This window comes from Atractosteus spatula, chromosome 5 (genome assembly GCF_055471065.1).
Source record: "Atractosteus spatula isolate fAtrSpa1 chromosome 5, fAtrSpa1.hap1, whole genome shotgun sequence".
Lineage (NCBI taxonomy): Eukaryota > Metazoa > Chordata > Actinopteri > Semionotiformes > Lepisosteidae > Atractosteus > Atractosteus spatula.
Genome location: NC_142710.1, coordinates 25,147,346 through 25,173,542, shown reverse-complemented (window position 1 = coordinate 25,173,542; position 26,197 = coordinate 25,147,346). Strand labels below are relative to the sequence as shown.

The following is a 26,197-nucleotide window of genomic DNA, read 5'->3' as shown; positions in this document are numbered from 1 at the left end:
ATGTCACATGATTTCCTCCATACTTTTTCTCTCACTGCAAGTGGGTCATGTTTTTTTTTAATTAAAAATGTTTCTAGTCCAAATATCATAGTATGGGATCAATCAAACATATTGACTCTTTTGCCTTCACATCCATTTTGTGGTTTTCGCATTCAATCACATCTTCACATCCAATTTGTCTATTTCCTGAATTCTTGCTGGAATTTGTACATTCTTATTTTTGGAATCTGCTCTGATGTTTTTTTCATGAAGGAGGTGCTGTTTCCAGGTGTGATCTCATGAATGGCTACTTGGAAAGAATTTGGAACTTTTCTTTTTGGTACACACTCCATACTAAATTAATAAACAAGGCAATATGCTTTCAATTGTCCAACAGGTTATTAGACCTATTCTTTTTTGCTCATAATATTATTTGACCAGCTGCTTACGATATTCTTTTCGTGTGCAATTTAGTGCCCATGTACCAGCAGAAAAGAGAATGAACAAAAAGAGAAGAGAATAAATAAATATATATCAGCCCAGCACTGCACACAGAAAAATAACAGGCTAACCACTTCAGCAAATGAATATCAATCCTATAAGCTTTCATTTGATTATACTTTTTGGCAGTGTTGTACCACACTTCCTTGTTCACATGTCAAATATGTTCTATACAGAATATGTCATTTTCATAAAAAATAAAAGGCACGCATGATGTAAAATCATATAATAGATCTCATTGGAGGTCTATGTGTTAATCAGCACTGTATATAAATTATCTCATTCCATAGTGTTTATGAAAACATTCTTTTATTTAATGCTTTGTTCAGAATGCCAAAATACACATTCTAAATAAAAGCATGTTTATGAATCTGTAAGCCATTAACACTTAACAAACATAACATTTGCAAACCATGTGTTGTTCCAAGGGATGTTTAGCCTGTATTCATCGTACAGTATATGCTGTAATATGTTTACAACTGCTTAAATGCAATGATTCTCATATATGCAGAATGAAATAATAACTTTTGGTACAGTACAATTCCAGAAAGTAGGACAAAAGTACAGTCTGTCCTATGCTGCTTGTGCAATAACAGCTTACTTGCAGATATCACAGTTATGCCATGGAAGACCCTAATCAAATGTGAGTCCTTTTGAACATTTACAGGATGAATTGAGACTGCATGATGCTGCTAGTGCTTAGTGCATATCTCCTGTGTACAGGATCTGTGAGAGGAATGGGACAGAATCCCAGAAGGCAGCTTGCAACCTGGAGAAAAGCGTTTAGCATACTGTACAGTTTTGCTTTTTACAGTTGCCATTGAGACTTTCAAATGGAACCTTTTTTGATGACCTCTATTGCTGTCAAATGTTAATCACCATAATGCATTTACCTGTGTCATTTTTGTTCAATAAAATGTTAGCGTACCTGCTACAAAAAAAAGTCATTCGATTGCTCAGTCAGTTCCTAATTAGGTTTGTCAGTCGACCACAGATAAAATGAATTAAAGGTTTCTTTGGCGTAACTTACCTGTCTGACAGAACCCTGAAAGTGATCAAAGAACCCCAAAACACCAATGCAGAGTTCCTCAATAGCAAAGTTTATGGTACAAAATGTTTAAGCCTGCCAGATTGGTTCTGATGTAGACATGGTTCTGTATGATTCGGAAGACCACCAGCCTAAGGTGCTGATGGTGGTGATTGATATTTCATGATGGATTACAGGAGATGAATTGTGAATGAGGGCCACACATGATACAGGTGATAGCATACAAGCCAGCAAACAGGTGGCAACAGAACTCGATAAGTGCCACTCAGTAGATGCACAAGAAGGAGGCAAGACATTTAAAAGCAGGAGAGAAAAAGTGGGCAAGATCTGGATCTGAGTTTAGGAGATTAGGAGTGACCTAATTAAACTCCATTTATCCATAATAATAACATTGTGAATTTGTTGAAGTTATACTGTACATTTTGTCTGATGCCCATATCCTATGTTAAATCATAGTTTATCCTATGTTAAAAATGAACAAAGCTTAAATATAAAGTTTTTAATCTCTTATTATAATTGGCCTCTATACTGATATACTGTACAGTTTTGCAGCTGAAAAGTAGCTCTTCTAATCTCTGGTTTTTGTACTAAGCATTAATGATATCTCATTGACATTTGTACACTACACTATTAATAAGCACTACTGTACTTTTTATAAATAAAACTAAGCAGTATTTTATTTCTTTCCAGCAAAATGTCAGGAAAGGAAAGATGTATGATATTTCAGAATTATAGCCTGATGAATCTGGAAATGCTTAATAACCCTTTGTACCTCACAAATCAAAACCAAAGACTTTGCATTCGAATTAGTTGGATTTGGCTTTCTAGACCCCAGATGATGTAAATTAGACAGCCCATTGTAATTTAAGTTTGCAATGACAACATTTGCTAAAAATTTTCAAAAATGTCAAATCTTTGGCACAACACCTTCATTAAAAATTGAGGGTCTCTACTTTTAAGTCATAAATAACATGTTGAAATGTAAAATTGGCAATGATATGATAAAAAAGTCTATAGACTTATAGAGTTATAGTGTTTGTAAGCGTGATTAATGATTTGGGAAATTAACATGGGTTGGAAAGGAATATTTCAGACATGAAATTTGTAGTACAGACAGTTGTTTTACCTTAACCAACACTACACTATATATTTTAATTAAACTGAAAATATACCTTTTCTCTTGTTAGCTAAAATATCTTAAGAGGCCACTTTACTCACTTATGTTATGGATCTTCTTCTGGATTTAGTTGAATTTCACTCAATGCAAACACCTGTGGGTTTCAATAATTTCTAAGTTTTTAGATGACTAATTTTAGACTAGTAAATAAATACATTCTTGTCTAGTTTAAATGGGTTTCATGGCTGTTCTATTGATCGCAAACAAACATTTCATGTGTGTTATATATTTAGATAAAAATGCTGATCAAAGCACATACACCTTTATCACTGTCAATATTATTCAGTATCTTCAAGTACAGTGTATATATTTATGTTTTTCATTTCTCAAGAGGACAGAAAATTGATCTGTTTTACCCATTATCAGATCAGTAATTGTTACTTTAATATTAAATAATTATTTAAATAAACATATGAAGTTGTCCCGGTGACAGTGATAATGTGACTAATTAATTGAAAAAATACATCTTAACTGTATTCATACCTTTTTACTTGTGTATTTACCTTGTTAAAATTCTAGCCTTGCCTAGCTTTGGATGGTCAGTAAGTATGAAAACTAGTCACGTAGACCAGGGAGTAGGCTAAAATTCAGCCTTAGATGATCAGATTTTGCAAAGGTTTATAGATCTCTTAAATAATAATAATAATAATAATTGCTTGCACTTATATAGTGCTTTTCTGGACACTCCACTCAAAGCGCTTTACAGGTAAACCTTTAAATCAATCGCCTGCTAAAGACTTGAGTAGTTATTGTAACTTAAAGTAATGATTTCAGATATAAAAATGGTATAAAAAGGACATACTGGTCTTTGTGAGCTACAGTTGAACAGAATTTTATAGATCTCTTAAGGTTGCAAGCAGCTTAAAAAACTGGTAAATGAGTCCAATTAAAAAATTGATTAGTAGAAATAAAACAGTTAAGAGTTAAGAAAGGCTAATATCTAAGACCAGCCAAGTTGGTCTTACAAGTCACTCTGAATCAAGCAATTTATTTAAAAGAACTCTATAGTTCTTAAAGACTGAAAAGCATTTTTTTTTCAAATGTTCCCTTAATGACTTAATTAAACAGGTTACTTGTTTAATTGATCACAGCTAAATTAATCCAGTTCTCTAGAAATTGATGATTTCATGGTAATCTATTAGACTGGACTGGACTTTCCAGGGACCAGATGGAGCTCCCATTTTATGTTAAACAGACAGAAAGAAAAACACTGGTTATATGACATTTTGGTGAGTTGCTAATTCATTGCATGTGTTTTGGCTGCCCTCTGGTGTAAAAGACTCAAACTGCTCTTTTGATTTTGATTTTCCACAGAATACTTTTTTCTGAGTTGGAAAGACATGCCTTAAAGTTATTACTTTCATGAATTTGTCCTTGCATACATTATAAATGGGTACATTTACAGAAGCCTTTAACAAGACTATTGTGTTTATAACTGTCAAAAACAGCACCCAAATGAAATTTCATCTTGGGAGTTAACCAACTCTCTCAAAAGTACTTTTAGACTGTGACTAAAATGCAATATCATATAAACATACTTACTGTTATACACTTGACACACTTATTTGTCTATAAATATGTACATGCAAATTGTATACTTAAATTTAACCTTTGGTTGTCACAATGTGTTTTACGCTGAGGTACTTTAATGGCTTTGGTACCACTATATGCATATGGGAGCCTGTTCCACAACCTGTTCAAAAAACACCCTTGTCTTTTCAGCTTCTTCCCTCACTATAGTGCCATCTGCCAGCATTATGGCCTCCCCGTGACCTCTTGGTTGATCCCAATAGCATTTCCATACAGTAACATCACCAGAATTTGCACCCTTGCAGCTGTGCATGCTAGCCAAGAATCATAATGTTGCAGCAGATTTGACAAACTTCACAAGATAGTCAGGGACCGGAGCTTCATACAGACAAGTGCATGTCATGTTTGTTTTAATCATGTACTGTACCGGTTGTGTTATTTGTACAGTTACCTGACACAATTATACAAATATCAAATTAAAATAGCTCAGATGTAATATCATTAATATATTTTGATTAACTATTTTAAAAACTGAGGGATTTTTTTCTATTTATTCGACACATATTTTTCATAACTAAGGTTGAGACCGTAATTTGTCAGTTGCGTTTAGGCCACAATGAAAAATTACAGTAACAAAAATCAGAATATTCATTACTAATAAACTGAGGAAAAAAAGACAAAATTGTAAGAAACACAAATCTTACTCAAAACACTGAGGAACTCCTTCCAATATAAACATGTGTGTATACATGTTTTGCGTCAAGCAAAATCCATCTGCGATGATCCTTCACACCCCTTGTTTAATAACTTCCAGTTACTCTCATCAGAACGCAGATAATGACTCTCCAACTCCAAAACCAACAGACTCAATTTCTCATTCATACCAGTAGCCATATCGTTACTTAACACTTGACCTTCTGTGTAAATATGTATGTACAGTATATTGTTGTTTTTTTTCTTCCATCCATCTGTACACCAACACCAATTTAAATTGAAAAAAGATGAAGGATTCAAAAGCTGGTACAATATTCCATGTGTACCTCTTAACCAATTCAAACTTTTAAACATTGAGTGATGAAATTATTGCTAGGCATTCCCTTTGTAGTTCATACTTAATTTAGGAAGACAGACATCTGTTGTATGTGACATTTCAGGAATAACTGACAGGCACGGATAGTCTTGTCAAAAATAACCATTGGTGGCATGCATGTATTGTAGTGAAGTGCAGTGAATTTATCATTGCATATCCATTTTATAGGTTCTAATGCATATCTTCTAAACACTCATTCATGGTAACACTAGAGAGTGGTCGGGGCTGTACTTATAAAACTTTGCTGAAAATGCTTGAATTCAAAGCAGCACAGAAGGATACACTATGTGTGTTTTCTTGGGTGTTCTTCAGAAAAATCACTTATTTTGTAACAAAACACTTTGCTTTAAACCTTTGCTGAACTGTGCTGTGATGTCTTGCATCTATCGTACCTTAGACATTTCTAACAACAGCTAAATGCCCATTAAGACCATTTCTTTCAAATGTCTATCTTGTTGCTTCTGGTGAAGAATTATTAAGTCCTATGCTTTTACAGACTTTGCTCTGCACACAGAACACTAGATCATCACAAAGCTTTTAAGCTGAGGAACTCATAACTCAGAGTATCAGTGTTTTGAGTTTTGATTCAGTACTTTCTTTGTACCTGAAAATATACTGAAGTAATAATTCTACAACTGCATATGTACCACTTAAAAAGAAGACTTCTTCTACCTTTTTTCCAAAATTAAAAAAATAACTTCTGTTGATTGCACATTTCTATCTTTCTCCACCAGATGGAGATATTGCAGCAAAACTAGGAACTTCTATGAGAAAGATGATTCACAGTACACTCAGGAATAAACTAGTCACTGTTCTTTAAAGTAATGATGAATCTTCTTTGTCAATGTGCTGCTGTGGTAATGAACTGCTAGATTTCAGTGATCTGTGGTACTTTAAATTGGATTCAAATCGGATCTTCATTTCAGAAAACTACTTCCAAACTACTAGCCCTACTAATGGTGAGATTTGTAGTATTTACTGTAATAACAATAATATTAAAAGTATATTACATATGGTTACATTAGGAAATGAAATGACTGCAGCCTTTGAAATTCAGAGAAAATAATCTATGTTTAATATTTTGAACATTCCTTGGAAAACACCCATTTGGAGAGTCTATATATGCTGAAATCTGTCCTTACACCGTTTATTTTATTTAATGCAGAGTAGTTCAAAAAGCAATTCTTGCAATGTTTGAAAAGACAAAATTCCTTCTCCTCTGAGATAAAACAAAATCAGAAATTACTGTGGTGTTTTTCTATTCAATCTTCCTATACCTTGTGTGAATAACTTAGAATAAGTTAGAACTGAAGATTCCCTGTAGAATGTTTTTAAAGAAGTCTCAGAAACTAAGGACTTTGTATTAAAAATTTTTGTATTTGATTTTACAGTCATTACATGGGCTTTGCGTGGTTCTCCCAAAGGAAAGAGTCATTCCTCAAAACTTTGGCCAGCTTTTCATTGAAAGGAGTGTAGAAGTTTCTGAGAATCTCTCTGGTGACAGGCAACATGGGTCCGAGGTTTTTATCAGCAGGTCTTCTAGTGTTGGAAGCTGGGCTTTTAGTGATTTCTGCCTCCTTTTGCTCTGTCAGAGGGCCTGTTTTCAGCAAAAATATTTTTAAGGTAAACGGGTGTTAAAGGTGTATATACAAGGATACCACAAAGAAACAGAAAAAACAAAATATAATAACTAAGTAGCCTTAAGATACTGTACATAACAGTCCTTTGATTTTAGTCAAATTCAGGGCAAATGCATATGCATTTCTCAATCTGTAGTAATCACCTTTAAGCAACCATCCAGCAACCCCTATACATTTTAACTGCATATTTGAATATTCACATCTTTGCAGTTTGAAATTACACCTCTATGAAGAACAGAAGTGGCAGTATCAATGAGAACTGCATGTGGGAGGACATGAAACTTTGTTGAGGAAATATCGATTGTGTTCAGCACCTGTGGCAGTGATTTGTGATCACACTGTGATCTGTAATCATTTCTGATCTACATTCAGCACCTGTGGCAATGATCACCAGATGCCCGAGCCAACTTAACTGGCTGCCACAACTCTATTTCTAAGGCCTCCCAGACTGCCAAGCTCCTCACCCTGCCACGGAGAGTAAGCCCAGCAGCCCTACAGAAACTTCACTCCCACCACTCATCTCAAACGCATAACTTCTTTTGCTGAGTGGAGAGTACAGTACTTCATGTCAAATGGGCTCAGGACTGTACTGTACAATGAGTCAGAGACATCTGCTAGCAGACAAGAATCTCACTACGTTAAACACTAAATTGCAGCATCCTGATATTGCTTTTTAAAATCAGTGTGAGAATGTAAGAATGCAATCAAGGAAAATAAGGGCACTGGTGTTTTAATATGATGTAATTATATAGAAAGATTTTATATATTTATTAACCCAGGTATTTCTCTGTTTATTTATACTGTATATGGACAGAGAGAGAAATGTCTTTATTAACTGTAATGCTAAATTTTACATACCCAAGTTGAGGAAGTCAAAGACTTTGTGCATTGTGTATTTCCGATTGGAGGCATGGTCTTCCAGACGAAGGACCAATATTTGATTTCTGTCAAAAACTGTGAGCCAGTCCAGTAAATAGATGATGTACAGTCCTACGTGTAACCTGACCTGCAAACAACAGAGATTAAATATTAAGCATTAATGAACTGCAGACAATGTGATATTCAGGCATTTTGAAGAAATGCACACAAATAAATACATTTTAAATTGTGCACAAAAAAATCCACATAATAATAGTACATAATAATAATACAATCACTGCATAGTTTATCTTTTTACTCTTTTCATTTCCTAAGATTTAGTAATAATTACATGACCCGAAAATATATTCCAAACAGGAGGAAAATAATCATTTGTTTCAGCTTTTTATATGCCAATATGATCACCTATTGACTACATTCAAGTCCCATTTAAATAAGAATGTGAGCAGATATACAGTGTCATCCATGTGGCAAATTGATTTTAGCAATTCTGGCTCAGGAGTACATCCATATTCCACAAAGCATGCATCACCAATCTCAGGCTCAAGGATGTGCAAAGATATCTGTGCCATTCCAGAGAAGTCACCCTCACCTGCCTCTTACTTAGAAAGAATTACAAAGTACTTCAAAAATCAGCTGTTAAAGCTGTTACTCTGGTATCTTTCAGGTAAGAACTGTCCAGTATTGAATCAATCACTAGCAAGCAAAAAAGTTAGAAATGAAATGACTGCAGCCTAGTTTCCTCTCTTCAGTATCATCTATTGTGTTCTTATTACTACTTTTTTTCACTGTAGTTCACAGTATTTCTAAATGTGAACAGAATGAAGGTGAAGTATACTATTTCAAAATGTCTTGTGCATTTTGCATTCTATACATGGATTGAAGTGCAGGTTATCGAATATGCTGATATTCATGAACAAACTGTACATTAGTTGCACAGAAGGAATACTGTTTATGAGCATATGTGCATAAAACAGCATACAATGAAAAATATGCTTTGGTACATATAAAATACATAAATACATATGGATATTGCCTTTAGTTTAATACTATCATTGAAGTGGTAACATAGCGCCAACTCCCAAATCTATTTCTAAATTGGAGTCTGGTCAAATTAACTGAAGCTTTAATCTTAATCCACCTCCAGTAATTAGTGGAAAAATTATTTTAAAATTGTAATTATACAAATTAGCGTGGCACCTGTTGTAATATTCAGGTTGATTATTTTTTTATCCTACTGACCTTCAGCTATCACACTCAATTATTGTGTTCCTCATTTAAATCGGACTTCCAATTAGAAAGATAAGATTTAACGGCAGCATAATCTGACTGGAACACACCTCTGCTCTCTGAAATTCATCACTCAGGACTGAAAGAGGGGCCAGGGTTCTAACAGAGCTTCCTCATTGCCATCTTTTCTCATTCCTATTTCTATTCCCTGTTGGCACCATGGAGACCCAAAGGTAGACTCTGTGCCAAGACTCACTGTTGGCACAGCATGCACTTTCCTTCACAAACACGGCAAACATGGCAGAAAAGGAGCGGCCTGTTTATTTTAACCAAGCACTCATTTAGGCTGCCATCTGTGCTAAGCCAACAAGGCCAAGACCTGCACTCCTCACCTCTCTGTCCCAAACATCTTGTTAACCTCCACTGGCTTTTCACTAGTGTGTGGTTTTAATGTGCTGCCAGTGCAGTGTTTTATGCAGTGCTGACTACAGTGCCGAGCTCCCAAAACTGACAGTAGCTTTTCTGTTTTCTTCTACTTTTCTTCTTTTTATGTCGCTGTAATGGACTGAGTGTGAGACAAGAAAAAGCGGGGCTCTGTGCAAGTCCCACTTACAGGCATGGCGTTGTTGAGTGTGGTGTTATATACACAGGATCGCATTGAGAACTCCAGCAGGCACCCCTCAAACAGCTGCAGAGACTCAGACACTTTCTCGTGGAAATCCTCTGCAGACTTATTGGCAATTCCGAAGTAAAGGTAGTCTGAATACAGCCTACAAACAACAAAGAAGCACAGCAAATATTATTTCAAAATCTTCACTGTACATTTACAAAATATCCTAGGCAGGTTTAAACTTGGTGGAGCTTGGCTTGCCTTCATCTAACATTTCCATGTGTAATCCTGTGGAAAACTCACAAAGCGTGTGGGCAATGGAATCAAAGCCTATGCTTTAACAAATCAAATACTCCACTAAATTTGCAAGAAAGTATACATTTCCACTGGAGATCCACAGGAAACAAGATGTTTAAGAAGATTATAAAAGGATATAATCAATAAAATTCCTCCACTTGAGCAAGCTAGGACAAAACAAGCTCAGCTTTCTGTGCTTCAGTTAATGTGGGCAAACTGAGAGACATGAAGCAAAAAAAGAATAAGTGCAGACTGGCATTTGGATTTAGATTTTAGAAGCTATTGCATGGAGGGCATCGTTAGAAAAGGGAGAAATATAGGCTTTTACCGGCTACCTGACACCTTGACTTTATCTCCATCTTTATTGTGTTCAGGAAACCCCAAATGTCCTGTTTTAAACTCTTCCTCCTTGCGGCTACAGCTATCTTAAAGGAATAATAAAGCCTGCGATACTACCTCTCCACAGGGTCTCTGAGCATGATAATAAACTTGGCATTCGGTTGAACAGCGTGGATGAAGTCCTGGGTCAGAAATGGTGGTTCTCCGTCAGTGCTGTTGTCATAGAAATAGATCCAGGCATTGTTATCCCACATTGTAGAGGCACTTGCTTCACCTGCAGAATAGATCAGGTACAGCTTACTTCCAAATATACTGTAGTCAAAAAAACAGTGTGAATCCTGACAAAAACATCAGTGAAACTTCAGGTTTTTTTAAATAAACATGTCATGGTACACTTAATGTACAGATACATGGTTTTAAGAACAAGAATTGGCCTTTCAAAGCTATCTGCCATGTTTAACATTATGTTCTTGCCTAGAAGTGGGACTGATGACTTAATGTATGAAGAAACAATTCAACGTCACATAGAACTTTGATGATTAAATGAGACCATCTGAAAGATGGCAGCAAAGGATTTGCAAAGTGCAAATGTGGAGAAAAAAATGTCATTTTAAATGAGACCCTTTGTCTTGTTGAGTTAGCACTTTGTTATGCAAGCTGTCCCACTGAATCCCAAATAAGCCCCTGAATTAGGTAATTAAACAATACTTTATGCCATCAGATCTTAATTCAAGCACTGATTCATCATGTTTTGAGTTAGCTGTGACACTATTGTTCATTCTGCATGCTGCACTATGGTAATGCAATACATGAGCTACAATCCTAATTAGGTTCTGCAGTCAGCACAAAAGTGCATTGTCCATTACCATGAACTACAAATTTTCTTTATTTATGAAAGCAGTGTGAAAAAAAATGTTTCCTTCAGTTAAAAAAGGAAAAAGCTCTTTATAGATTGCAGTAATTATTTGGTTAAAGTAATTGTAAATGTAATTGCCATTTTATGGTTAGGCATCAAAACAAATGCTCAATCTCAAGGCTCCTATGGCCAGAAAACTGTGCTATGCACAGTTAATCCCTATTAAAGGCTAACTTGGACAAAATCTATGATACCTCTAATTGTACGGCATGTTGTTCCACATTATGACATGTTGTTCTAAGATTAACAGAAGTTAATTTCATTTATTAAACATGCCCCCGGGAGTTTCTAGTACTGGGAAGACCAATTAAAGGTGCTTAAAGCAGGAGCTTGCTTCGAGACTAGTTCTGCTCATGTATTGCATACTCTTATGCTGAGCCTCCAAGACTGTGCAGTCTGTTACAGCAGATCAATCATTAATATGTAGCAGGACTTTTGGCACGCTACTTAATCAGATGGATTATTTATTTAAAAGGGAAACAAACCGGTGAGCAAGTAATCTGTGTTCAAAGCGTGACAAATAACTCCTGACATATCAAAAAGGAATTGTGTGCGTCCAATCAGTCTTTAATCAGTTTCTGCTGGTGTGCTGCATGTCAAGAGAGAAAGAGAGAGAGCAACTTCGAGGGAGGGAGAGATTGTGAGAGACAAAATCTGACAGGGAATTTTATTTCACACACATCTGTCCAGTCTGATTTGCTTATTACAATAAAATGACGATTTCAAATCCCCATTTATTATTTCAATTACCCTGACTAGAGCAGTTACTACAAAACTCAAAGTACACATGTTGACTCCATCTAGAAGCCTGCAGTACCTTCAGCAGCTGTTCTATGATTGACAGAAAGGCCTTGTACTTACAGTACCATATGCTGAATATGCAGATTCAACAGAAATATTATAATAGTGGATTTATCCTTATTTCAATTTGGTGAATAACAGCAAATATGGCATACTACTTCAGCAAATGGGATTTGCAAATGTTATTAAAGAGGCTCTCATTGACGGGCATTTTATTTTATTCAATTAAGTTATTTTCATTTGTTAATTTCATTGTCAGGATTTCAGTTCATCTCAAGCATGTGTGTTGATCTCCAAAATCTGTGGAATCTTCAAAATCATTTGGAAGAAAGAGGAAAATAAAATGAGGAATGCATTTTTTTTTTCATGTACAACAATTTAATTGCTAAGAATTCATCCCAGTGAAAAAAACTTTTTTGTAGAATAATTACAACCCTAACTAATAATCACTTAAACAAGACTGCAGTCTAAAACGCATATGTGGACTTCAGTTACAAAACACTATCGTTTTAAGAGCATGTAAATGCAGTCTGTAATGGAGATGCAGAGAAATGCAGAGTGACTGTTCTTGGAAGGAAGGAGGTTCAGCAGGTTTTTATAGCACTCATCTGAAGTAAATGTACCACATCTGAGCTTGACTTTAAATAGATATTATGTTTAATTTGAAGTTTCTATTGTACAGTATGTTTTCTATTATTATAAGTTTATGGATACATCAGTTCTTACTTGCTGTTTGTTGCAATGTAAATATTTTTGGGTTTTGCTATTGTTTCTGTTATGATTGTTCTGCGCAATTTTAATTTTTCCATCAGGACACGTTTATGAATATACACAAAGAAACCAAATCATATTTGCATTGTATTTATGTTCCCCTGTAAAAAATTCAATATACTTCTACACCATTTCCTTCCAATTGGTTGCGTGCCATCTTTTCACATCTGATTTTTCATAGCATTCAGAAAGTACTCTCAGTTGAAATAACAACATAAACTTGCAAACAATACAATGGAAAAAAATTATATACCAGGCACAAATAATAAAATGGAACACTCTCTCGCAACCTTTTGAAGTCAATCTAGAACGGATAGTAACTAATAACTAATCCTCTGATTCCAATACTTAAATCATATTCAGCTTTCACTAATACAATACATTTCCACATAACACTCAGGTGAGCCACCTGGTGAAAAGACAGTTATTGTGCTTGATTGTCCCTATAAAAATACCATCTGAATAATGACACATCTGTAAGAATAGCTGCATATCTCTTTTCAGAAGTTTTCATTACAAGGGCTTAAGGAGTACAAGTGAAATGTTTCCTTCTTTCGAACACAACAGGAATGCAATCTTTTGAACTCATTTGCAGTAAAAAACATATTTATCTTGATAGTAAACAAGAAAGATAGGTTGTTGATATAAGGCTCCTAGTCCTTCAGAGGCAGAACCTGGAGGCACTAAATAATAAATCTGGAAACAACATTCACTATCACCTACAGAGAATATCTACGATGGAAACTTAAAAAAAATGTTAAATGTCAGAGAAAAATGCACGACTTCTTATTCTATTTTTTGTGAGATCAGCCCCACATTATAATCTGCAGTCAGGAAGCCCTCCAGTGTAATTTCACGGTAACAGTTCCTGTTTCTCCATAACATACATTAGATAGTTTAGTTTGCAGTTGTTCTGAGGTCACCCTCAAAGAGAAAAGTCATGCATCCTGAAATGCACAGTAAGCAGGATGAATTGCTGTGCACAAGCCATTCTGCAGCATTGACCTTTACAGAGATTTCACTACAGGAACACTTTGAGAAATCGAACGTAACATACAAACTATCTAAAGTTTCCATAAGGTTTTTATTATACTTTAACAGAGCATAGCATTACTGAATGAAGGACACTGCTGCCTGACATGAACACTGGAAAAAACCTTAGAGAGACAAAAGGCAGATAAGAATTATTTTGTCATGCACATCCACTAGTGTATCCATTGTTTTGTTGACTTGAATAAAAATAATAATGACTTTCATCTGTAAAATATTTTCATTCTAAAGGATTCCAAGCACTTTATACAGCATACTGTATAGGAGGGGACTCCTTCACCAACCGTGGGAATGCAGCACCAACCTGGATGACTCACAGATACCATTCTGCACCTGCAATCTCATTACACAGTAGATTAGGTGGGGAATCGAGAAATTACTTCACCAGATGAATTTAGACAGAGCAGATAGAATGAGCCCAAAATCTAAATCAAAGTACCAGGACACCAGGCTTAACACTCTTAGTCTTCAGAACAGTGTCATAGGATCTTTAATAACTAGTAATGGCTTTAGCTTAGTGTCTCATCCAAAGTATGGCATCTTCTTTTAACCGTGGAGAAAAGAAAATCAATGGTGAAAGAGGAAAAAAATCATGGGTAGATGCAAAGGGACACAGGGACACACTGTGGGATACTTTTAGAAGTGAAAGTATTTATTTTATTTGCATGAAGCAAAAAAAGGAAGGAATTTCAGAATTTACCAATGATGATGTTCCTCTTGTACTTGCTTCCAGATGAATTTCCCAGCAAATGATCTTGGATCTGATAAGCAGCCAGATCAAAAAGATCCAGGTAATCGTCCACAGGATATCGATCATGGAACCCCTCACTCATTCGAATTATTCCTGCAGAAAATAAAAAGCACGTTAACTTTAGTTGTGGTGGTGTGAAGCATCTCAGTGTAGGAGTTCCTTTTTGTCTGCAGAGCTACTGAGTCATCTAGCTTTGACGTTCTTTAGGCTGCTGAGTGAAAGCTTATTAAAAAAGACTTCATACATGATAAAGGGGGCCAGTGAATTTAAGATTTGTCTTTCACAGTAGGAAAAGAATTTCTACACTCTTGAAGTAATAGCAAATTTGCTACTACATATTCAGTCTTCACCAGGAAAATTACACTGAAGAGCTGGAACTTTAGTTCTGGTTACTGCAAACATAATGACTCATTTGTATGGTATATGTACAGTACAGTAAATCACTATTAAATGCAGGAGTCAACAAGCCCAGGTAAGCACTGTTTTTCAAAGTAATTACATGACAATAAATCCATAATCCACAATTACCAATGTTTAAACATTTGTGATTAGTAACTACAGTAAAAATACATGTAACTGGATAAGAATGATCTGCACCATTAAATTACTCTTGTGTCAGTTTAGATTGAGTTCTACTGTCCACATACACATTCCATCATTCTTGGCATGATCAGACTTACTTTAAAACTATGAGAGGAAAGCTGAAATACTGAGCATTAACTAAATAAAACAAAATGGATATCCCAGGATATTATTCATCCAGCCGAACTGCTTGTTTATATACTGCAAGTAGTTCTGGGACGAAAGGTTGGGAACCATTGCACTGTGTCAAACAATTTATTAATCATATGCTAAAATACTGCATATCTCTGTTAAGCAGAGATAATAGAATTCCCAGTCAAGCCAATTAAACAACATTACTAAAAAGTGAAAGAGAACACTTTTGCATTTTTAGTGCTGTGTTCTTTCTGTTTTCTTTGGCCTTGAAGCTTCAGGAAAAAACAATCTTGCAATCATATTGCAGAGGTCAGTGGTTTATGATAACATGAGGGATGGAGGAAAACGTGAAAAATGTAAATATACAAGAGAAAGAATTACAATATTGATATGTACTGTACAACCCAGCAAAACCAATTTCTACACAATGCCAAATAATAAAGCAATAAGAGACAATGATCTATTTAAGACTTTTCTTTGACATCATTATGTTTGGGGAAGCAAACTTTTTTCTGTCTGGAATTTATAAAGAAAAGGACTGCCAGGAACAATGTTTATATGTATTTAATATAGGACTGCCAGATCATTGAACTTCATGCTTTAGATTTAAACGGAGTTAAATCATTAAGATTGGTCAGCTACTAATTAAACAGCAGCTAAAAAAGAAGCATGTTGAAATTTCCAAAAAGTGCAGAGAAACGTGATAATTGACTGTGTATCAGGAGTCGATAACGTCTATGAAAAGAGGTAAAAGACGATCTGAAAGGAGGAAAATACTGTAAGTCCTGTGCTATAAACTGAGAACCAGGAGAAAAGACTCCACCGTGCCTTTGTTGCTAAGTGTTGCTAACCTGAGGACATGATATTTAAAAATGTAACAGTTGAATTTTCATCAAAGTAGACATTAGACCTTGTTACCGTACATGTTTCAGACATACAGTACCTTAGTTATTTTAAGCAATGAGTGGAAGGGAAAAAAAGACTTTCAGTACATTTACAGTATTTATCATTTTAATGTTATAAAAACTACCTAGAATCAACTTGTGTGGGAAGTAAAGGCTTCAAATTACTTCCCTAAATTGTATCATACTCTCAACATTTAAGAGAAAATATACATTCATTGCTAAATTGGAATGATGCAGTTGAAGTCCTCACACGTTTACATTTTTGTGTTTTTTTAAAACACTGAGCCAATAGAGTATTCATTTAGTTTTGGTTTTAAGCACTAAAAAACAATAAATTTGACAAATAACAAAAACTGAGTTCTACAATAATAAGAAAACATAACTAGCCCTTCAAGGATGTTAAACGAGTAACTGTGATACTATACATCTCCTAAAGGTCAAATTTTAAAGTTTCAAAAGGCTGCAGAAAACTTCAAAGACAATCTGAGCTCAGCACCGACATGAACATCATGCTATTAATTAGGAAGCTAATTGTGCCCATGTCTAAGCCAGACAATGAATTCCTACTTTTATGGACTCCCACACACTTCTCACACAGGAATTGACTACCACACTGGTACTGCTGGCATCTCCCCTATGTTCAAAGCTACTAAATTATTTAATGTCTATTTAAAAAACAGCTTTAGATGTTGAGGGCAAAATAAATTCTAAAAATAATGTGTCTTCCTAGATTATGCACAGGATCATTTTCTCTGCAGCATTTAAAGGCTTCCAGTAAGTTGACTGGGGCCTTAAAATCCCCAAGGGCTTTGTGAAAAACTTCCCACACACACACAAACCACTGCCAACAGCTGGAAGCACAGCAGTATCGGGTACGAACATTGAGGGGGTGTACAGTAAATACACAGATCTAGTGCTATGGCCAAGTAGGGTGGGATTTTCCAACTTAGCACAAAACCCATTTCCAATGTTGTGTCATTTACTTGCTTATGCAAATCTTCTAAAATGATCATTTTACAGTATCTCGGCCTTCAGACATACTGTAAAACTTCCAATTAAGTTTAATATACTGTACCAAACAAAAACCTTGGAAATAGATTTGCAAGATGCTTCTTTCTCCACTTCTTGTGTGTACTTACAGTACACTCAAATGAATGTTTCAAATACCTTCTTAAAATAAAATGGCTGTTGTACTCCAAGCGCCACATTGCCAGAATTTAAAAAAGGAACTCCAAGTCTACATAAGTAGTTTTTCTTACTCTCATTAATGTCCCCTTTCAACGCTCCAGTTTTTTTTCTGAGTTGGAGATGAAACATATTATTCAATTTAAGATACTCCATAAAAATGAATTGAGTGCTGGACAAGAGCTTCGGAGCAGCAATAATTCTCCACTTCTATCAGTTTGGAGCACCTATTCAAGCACAACAAGACTCTTTAGGTGCAGCATATGGCTTTTTGGGGGGTTATGAAACCATTCAATAGTGAAATCATTATCCTGCAGTTACTAATAAATAGAAAAAACTCAAGTCTATTTCCATAACCCATTAATTAAGTAATTTCTAATGTCATGGTATATTTTATAAGCCTATTATTAATTTAAAATAATTTGAGTACTGGATAATATTGACAGATTGTGCTGAAGATTTGCAGTTTCTTACATTTTCTTAACACATACAAAAATGCTTAACAGAAATCAATTGCATTGTTGTGAATTCTGAATAATATTACAAAGGTAAATCAAAGGTTTGACAATCACAGTAGCAGTTAAATCCTTACTTCAAAAAATGCTTTTCAATTTGTGAAGAAAGGAGTTAAATGCATATACTGTGTTGCTTTCTGAAGGTTTTGTTACTTTCTAATAGCAATTTTCTGAAGCAATTTCTCCACAACCAAAATATATCATCAGTGTTAATATGCACATACACTAGAGCATGTTTCTGCTGTGTGTGGGATTGTGAGAAATCAGTGGCATTAATAACCACCTTATTAATCTATTAGTAATGAATGATGTGCAAAATAACTGTATAGTAATTCTAACTATTATGCACCATGTTGAGAACAAGAAAAACTGCTTGTTTGTAATCCATGTCTGTCACAGTAAGAAGAGTCAAAATAGAGCCAGACACTACAGAGTTATCTTAATTCAGTTCTAGGGCTGAATCCTGGAGCTTATGCAGTGCATAACAATGAAGTGTACCCCACTGATAAAAGTGCAAAGGGTAATAGGCCATGCTTTTAAAATTAAAAAAGTACCACGTATCCTGCTTTTCATATGTTTGTTTTGAACTTGAATTGTCATATGCAATACAATGGTAAAAAAAAGTGTAAGAAACCCGCTTTCTAGTAGGTTTCTAGTAGGTTCTAGTAGGTTAATGTGAACGCAGGTAATGTACACATGCACACCTTGTTAAAGCATGGCCAGGCAAAGTAAGCACAGTGTATTAACATGTTAAACTTATGGGGAAATGCAAGGTTTCAGAAGCAATAATAAAATTATCAGCAGACACAGTGGTCCTGGTGAATCATTGTGTCTGCTGCATATTGCTTCAGCCAAGTTCTTATTTGCAAGCAAATTTCAATATTCTATCTGTGGCACATTTTTAAATTTCCTGTCAGCTCTTAAAAGGTCCCCCACAGTCTGTGGGGTTTATTACTAGTGTCAACCACATGCCAGTTCTCGAGTTTCAGTCCTGCCCCTTGCTCTGGTGTGTGAGCTGAAATGTGACCAATGGGACTTTTGGAGAATAAGAAAAATGTTAATTGTGAACACATTTGGTACATCATCACATCCACATACATTCCCGTCTGCCTGTTTTCACCAGAACATGATGAAATGTGAATAGCTTTTAATAAGAAATAAGGGAGCAAATTAGGAATTAGGAAGTTGAGGAATTAATGCATGAAGGTCTGTGTGCTCACATTACTAGTACTTTAGCAGGGTTTTTTTTAAACCAAGGACTAAGTGCAGGAAAAGATCTAAACAAGCTTGCAGATCAAATACATGCACCAGTGACTAAGAGACCAGTTGGAATGAAAACCGTCAGACACAACTACCACTCAGGACCAGGACTAAGATTCATCATTGTAGAGTGTAAAATACCATCTCATCTTAATGCTCAAATCTCTCCGTTGAGGCCAGAGCAACTATTTGTTATACTAATGGGCAGACAGCCATCAAGGTAAATAGTCCCTCAACTACATATCAGCTACAGGTGCTGATAAAATTGCTTATGTATGTATAATGTACAATTTCTCACATCTAAACCACAAAGTATAACCACATTGCTAATTTCACTTCGTAGGATATATTTGTAAAATAATGAAAAATGACTTTGGCTTACCAAATCTTTTCCTTGTCCACCAGTGTGGTTCTTTGAAGGTGGTAAACCTCACATCTGGGTGTAACCTTAGCCTGTCATAAAGATCTGTAGTACCACATTTGGGCTGACCTATGATGTAGAAATACGGTAGACATCGGATGCGATAGTTCTTGCTTTCATGGTGGTATAAGTGTTCCCGGAAAGCATTTCTCAGGTAATCAAAGACAGTTCGGAAACGCTTTGAATAAAGTGCATACAAGTTCGTCCCATATGGATCAGCAGTGATATTCCCAGAGTATTCTTCATACCAGCAAGGGTTTTTAACATTCTGAAGGAATTCATGGGGAATCACAGAAAACATCTGAAAAGTAAATGACAGTATATTATACATGCTGATATGAGGTGTAATTTATGTTGAGTTTTACTTTAAATTACATTTTTGAATAGTACTGAAACTTGAAAGAAATTCTTCAATATGCTTTTTCATTAATACTATGCAATATAATGTAGTATGAATCCCGACAATTAGAACTGAATTTGATAAGAAACTGAAGAAAACCTAACTGAACTGAAGTATAAAATGTATTTCAATGTTTTTTACTCATAGAAATCTGAGATTATTTTGAAGATTTTGTACTAGAAGAAGAAACGTTTAACAGAAATTAGATTTGTTTTAACACAGGTCTGACTTCTCATTGACTTCTTAAACCTCACTGAAGTAACATTCCCTTAAAATAAAATAAAGATGAGGACTTCTGTGTGGTTCAACCAGAGAATGTGTGCCTCTCATTCCTATTTGGAGTTACATGGCCAAGCATATTTTGCATAAAAGCAGGAAGCCTAAAAAAGAGCAACAAAACTGTTTTTTAACAGAGTGCACTGCGTGTTCAAAAAGCCTGTTCCTTGGTGGTGAACTACTGTAACTGCCCTCCCAATGAAAAATATCAGCCAGCAGAAGTGAAACTTTATTCACACAATGTTGTTCAGTGCAGAAGGTCCATAATAAGGCAGTTTTTTTTTACCAAAAGAGAAACATGAAAGTAGAATGAAATAAACTGAAGTACATTTTAAGTACTTTCATAACTTAAGCTGCAGCACAACTAAACCACCTACAGTATATGCAAATTTTCCTTGGACTGCTGCTGTTTTTTTTGTTCTTTTGAGGAGAGCAGGTGTGAAAGCTTTAATAGCAAATTTAAAAGTTTAAGATACAAAGGATCCATGAAGCATATACAAACACTAGCATCGTGTTTCCAAAAAAAGGCTCCTATCTCATTTGATATGACTGCTAGTTTTCTGAAGGCAATAATTTTACAGTAAAAAGCAGAGCAAACTAATGACAGAGACCTACAAACATGTTTCACAACCATAAGTGTTTTATCTCTTAGGAAATAAGGAAGGGTTGATGGCATTAGAAAGAACAACTGTGGCTTGGCTCATTAAAATAATAAATGTTTCCTTTTCCCAAATTTACATATACTGTATTATCAGTAGTACATATGTTTGTAAATTAAGTTAGAGACTGATTAAAGATCCTTTGTGTATTAATGTGTATTTAGTTATTAATCTACTCTGTATTTACATCTATGGTTTTTACGGTAGCACAGTAGGTTTCAGCAGTAGAAATGTTAAACATCCTTTGGGGAAAGTAATTACATCTCCATGAAAACCCACTTTAAGCTTTACATGTTAAAACATACACACATTTTAATACTCACATGTGGCTCATTTCTTAAAAGTTCTTTCAAGTCCGGCACCTGCCTGGAGGTGAATTCTATATTAGATTTGATAGTTTTTAGGACTAATTTTATGTTCACGTAATCCCTCGTGGAAGACAGGTTGAGGGGGAGAGACCCAGGGTTTTCCAAGGTGCTGAAGTGGTACGGTGAAGGGGTCAGCAAGAGCCCTTTCTTATCTCCAGTCAGAATGTATGACGCCATGATAAGAAACATAACAGTCAGCCCAAAGAAAATGCTGTACAATTTTGCTTTCTTAAAACACACCAATGTGCTCCATCTTCTGTAGTTATCCCTCCTGACTTCTAAAATGGCAAATAAATTCATCTGGCTGCTGTCCACCTGGAACAAGAAAGGTTGCTTCCTGTAACTCTCTGAGCTGGAGCGGAGTAGCATGTACTTGTAGTCGGTCGGTGTCATTGCCGGGGCAGGATCATGTCAACAGCTACTCTCTCGATCCCGGTTGAAGCCTCTGAATGCCGCAGCTGGCTGGAGACTGTGCTGGAAAGGGCCAGGTGTTTCATCCATTCAGGAGTTTCTTCGAGATGCTTTTGGAAATCACAGGATCAGAACATCTTTTCTGTGCATGTCTTGTGCTACAGGAAAATAAAATAATTTGAGTTAGCAAAGGCAAGCAAAGTGTCTGAGATGTATGTCATGCTGCAGGGCAACTGAAAAGGAGAAGATACTTGGAAATGGGACTGACGTTCTTGTCAAGCATGACTTCCACAAAATGAGGTTTATGGTTTCAAGTTACAATTTTCCTGGTGACTGTAGACATAACACAATACCCCTAAATATAGACTCTGAAACCACTTTCCAAGAGATCAGAAGAGTTGTGCAAGGGTACATCCCTGCAAATGCTTTAGAAATTAAGGTCATATATGTTGTTCTCATCTGCATGTCAGATTGCACAGAGAGGTTTATCTGAGGCCATTTTACAAAGCAACAGATCCATTTAGGCTCTGGCAAGGTCAGGTTGGCATCTGGAACATGTAATCATGGGTAGACTAAACCAGGCTGATGGCATTTCACCTCCAACTGTTAGTAATCAAATGGATTGGTCGCAACCAGGAAGTGTACCAGGAAGGCTTTTGTAAACTTCCTGGAAGTTTGTATTCATACAAGCTGGTATTCATGATTGAAAATACGACAATGACACAATCACAGAATAAACTGGCATAATTTGTGGCTAATCCAAGCAGCAAATTTGAATGAAAGATTGCATAAAATAAGTGTTAGGCATTTTCAAAGACATCACTGGGAATGTTTTATATAGGAAACAGTTAAATAAAAGTGACTCTGAAAAATAAACACTCTACAGTATGTGTTTCCTGGCAGCAGATTTACTTGCTGTGGTGAGAATATCAAAGACACCAAATTGTAATCTGTAAATACTGTGTGAAGGTTTGATAAAAAACTATATGGGCTATTACAGACTACTGTTTTAAAAATGAAATGCAATGAGGCATGTAAAATATAAAGTTTCAAAGTCAAAGTTAATAAACTGAAAGACTATTTCAATAATTCTGTACATTAATGTTGTCCACGTTCTTTGACCGATAACCGATAACTGATAACCAATGCTTACTGTTTTTTCCACAAAAAGTTCTGATTTCCAAGTAACACAAATGATGCGGTGTTGTAACAATTCATTTTAAGAGTTGTTAAAATTTTGGAAATGGAATTTAAAGATATGTTTCCAATAAATACCTTTTGACTTCATGAAAAACACAGAATTCTTAAATGGAGTTTTTAATGAAAGTTCGGGAGGAATGAAAGCAGCCGAGCTCATTCGACACAGCTGCCGCAATTCCCACTAATCCTGACGTAAGCAACCGGTCTCCATATATATCAAATGTCACCCTCTCCTCTTCCTCGTTCGTTTTCCGCATCCCTCCTCCACCCCCTCTCCACCTTTGCAGCTACCCCATTGGTCGCATGGGGGTCCTATCCTCCCCGTCCAACGGCCGGGAGGTCGGCCCTCAGCCAAGCGGGTTACGCCAAATCTCCACATCTCAATAAATGATTCTAAATTCTCCCAAGCTTTCGGCTGCCATCATTCCTCGTGAAATAATATACAGAGTCTATGATTTGATTAAATGCCTTTACAGAAAAAATGTTTACAGAAAGAAATGTTTTTCCGCTTGTGTTCACCGCAGTATATGACTATATGATACTTTTTGCTTTCCTGTGGTTTTAACACACTTTTAACATTCTTTGATTCATCATGATTTGCACCGCTTTCATGTTTTCTTTTCCTATTTTTACAATTATTTCACTATTTGCTACAATTTACTTAGGTTTACCATGTACCACAGTGATTTTGTGAAAGAGAATATTTAGCAGAATAAAAACAACAAGAGATATTCCATACCCTGGCTCTTCAGAATAAGGAGGATGTTTCATGCAACAGCTCATCTGTGGCTAAATTGAAGCCTTCTATTTTTACTCCTGAATGGCAAGTGTACTCTTTGTCCATTCTTTCCCACCCACGGCATCATGCTGTAGACCTTTAAACATGGTGCCCTGAGGTTAAAACTGAAGGAAATATTCTGCCAGTGATTCATACATTGAAACTAACCAAGAGGAAGTGTGTTATGGTCACGTCTCCTCAAACTGCTACATTGCATCTTCCCATATCGTGCTGATACATGTAAAACCTCAAAGCCACTGTCAACTACATACGTAATGTAGTCATTCCAGTAAGTATCATTCATTTTGAAACCTTACTACCATAGTGCAGAAGCGCATGTACCCAAATTCCTTGGCCTTTCATGCTTTGCTGCATCATTTTATATGTTAATTAAGCATATTCAGCTACTCCATGAAGAGCACACATCTTACTAGAAATATCTTGTACTATTATGGACAAGCAAAACAAGTCTTAGAACTTAATTTCACCAGCCTGGGGCCAGGACCATATTAGGGCTATCATATAAGGATGCTCCAGCCCTTCCTCGTTCTGCCTCATTCCCCGTGCCTGTTCCTTATTCCAGCCCCTTTTCGGTTCCCTCTTTATAAGCCAGACGCCCACTTCAATCGAGGCTCTACATTGAATCTCGTTTCGTGTGAGCCCGGGTCCTGATGCGTCTGGCTCCAATATGCTTTTCACTTTCTGTTCCTGTTCCCCCTGCCGGTCCCGACCCGGTTCCCTTTTTAATCTCCTGGATGGATCACCTGGCCATGGACTTATGCCTGTGTTTTGGATTCCCCATTTGGACATCTTCCTGGATTGTTCGCCCCGGACTCACTCCCCCTGGACACCTGCACACCAAGGACACGCCGCCTGTCCCCATTCCCGTCTGCTGCATGACTTTTCCCCCAGTGTTTCCTCACCATTCCGGATTGTGTCGTCTGCACAGGGCCTGGAAAGAACTGTTCGGAACAATTGCCAACAATTCTCTGGAACTTTCTTCTTGAGTTGACATCAGTATTGGATGTTTTTAAACAGTTGCATTTTTGTTGGTGTTTTAAATATGGTATGCATCTGTAATGCTAAAGACATTCTGTCCAAAGATTATTAAGTGCACGGAATAACTAGTTACTTGCTTTATTTATCCACAGGCACAGCAAGACTACCACAAAAACACAGCCCACGCACAGCTCTTAAGAAAAGGTCGTTTTGTTTTATTTTTCATGGATAAAACACATTTTTTACATTACATTTATTCACTATCTCATTCTGTATGTCCTGTTGAACAGGGGATCACAGTCACCAAAATTTCTAAGAATAAATACAATTTTCCAAAGAATGCGATTTTTTGCCATTGTTTTTTTCTTCTAATGTTTTACCACAAGTGGGCAATTTTAATGAATTTTGGTGGCATTGACTCCTTTTTTGCCCTTTACAGTTTTAATCCCCAACAGCTCTGCACCACTTCCCTACCACTCTGTACCAGTGTCACAATATGGGAGGCCTGATAAGGAATGCTACTCCCAAGCTGCTTGCTACCTTTTTCCTACTTCCACCTTCCTGGGAGATAGAGAGCTTTCATCCTCATGCAAAGAAAAGCCATGTGCTGGGTGTAAATGGATTATATTATCAGAAGATGGGCATTCCACTCTCATCCCGTGCACACATCTACTGAGCTGTGCTGATAAAAACGGGAAGCCATTTGCAGGGGTTGAAAAAGGATGGAAAACGGAATCAACTCTCTGAGGAATGAATAATGGTTTTCCTAACTTCACTAAACTTATATTTTAGTACCTAGCGTTCACCTGTCTCCCCATTATCATCCACACTAGAGAATAGCAATAGGATAGTTCTCCCCAAAAAAATAGCTACATACATTTTTATACTACTTCATCACATGGCCCCAGATCTTATCTTGCGTTTTTCAAAGAACATCTTTCAAAGACTTAGCAAAATTTGAAACGAAAGATAAATATAGCTTTTGCTACTTTGCTGACATTAAAATCTTACGTATAAAATCTGTGGAAAGTCTGCACATTTATTGAGCAGTTCTATAAACTAACATAAGTTTACTGAACAAACTACTGCTTTGATACTGTTTCTGAAAACAGACCTTTTCCATCAAACTATTTATGAAATGTAGCCCAAGATGTGACTTTTCAGAAGGTGGCTAACAATTCTGTGTGATGAAATGCAAGAGAAAAGCAGTACATTCATTTACTGTTCCAATATACCAATACCTTCTTAAACATCAATGTTACAATCTTCTGTCTCTTATATTCAGCACATCAGGCATTTGCTTCACATACTTTTTAAGCTGATTTAAGTGTGCTCAGAATTACACACATTGGTTTTGGATTTTGACAAATGCTACCCCATGGAGTGGACTTATTATACAGACAGAGGAATAATAGATCAAACTATTTCCATAAAGTGCGCAGGTAGTGCTATTTACCTCCAGCTGTGTCTTGAAACGCTGGAACGTGACACAGA

At 36.1% G+C, this 26,197-nt stretch overlaps 1 protein-coding gene across 2 annotated transcripts in view; it reads right to left on the bottom strand.

The window, feature by feature from the left end:
- Positions 1–6,682: 6,682 nt before the first annotated feature.
- The window catches only part of chst15b (carbohydrate sulfotransferase 15b), a 56,725-nt gene continuing 37,210 nt past the window's right edge, over positions 6,683–26,197 (bottom strand). For both annotated transcript variants that reach the window (XM_088915626.1, XM_088915627.1), the window contains exons 2-8: positions 21,271–21,884; positions 19,574–19,913; positions 14,559–14,702; positions 10,438–10,594; positions 9,688–9,844; positions 7,824–7,971; positions 6,683–6,922 (exon numbers count right to left, since the gene is read on the bottom strand). In XM_088915626.1, the coding sequence (XP_088771752.1) occupies positions 6,720–6,922; positions 7,824–7,971; positions 9,688–9,844; positions 10,438–10,594; positions 14,559–14,702; positions 19,574–19,913; positions 21,271–21,708 (1,587 nt within the window). In that variant the 5' untranslated portion in view covers positions 21,709–21,884 and the 3' untranslated portion in view covers positions 6,683–6,719. The remainder of the gene's footprint in view (positions 6,923–7,823; positions 7,972–9,687; positions 9,845–10,437; positions 10,595–14,558; positions 14,703–19,573; positions 19,914–21,270; positions 21,885–26,197) is intronic.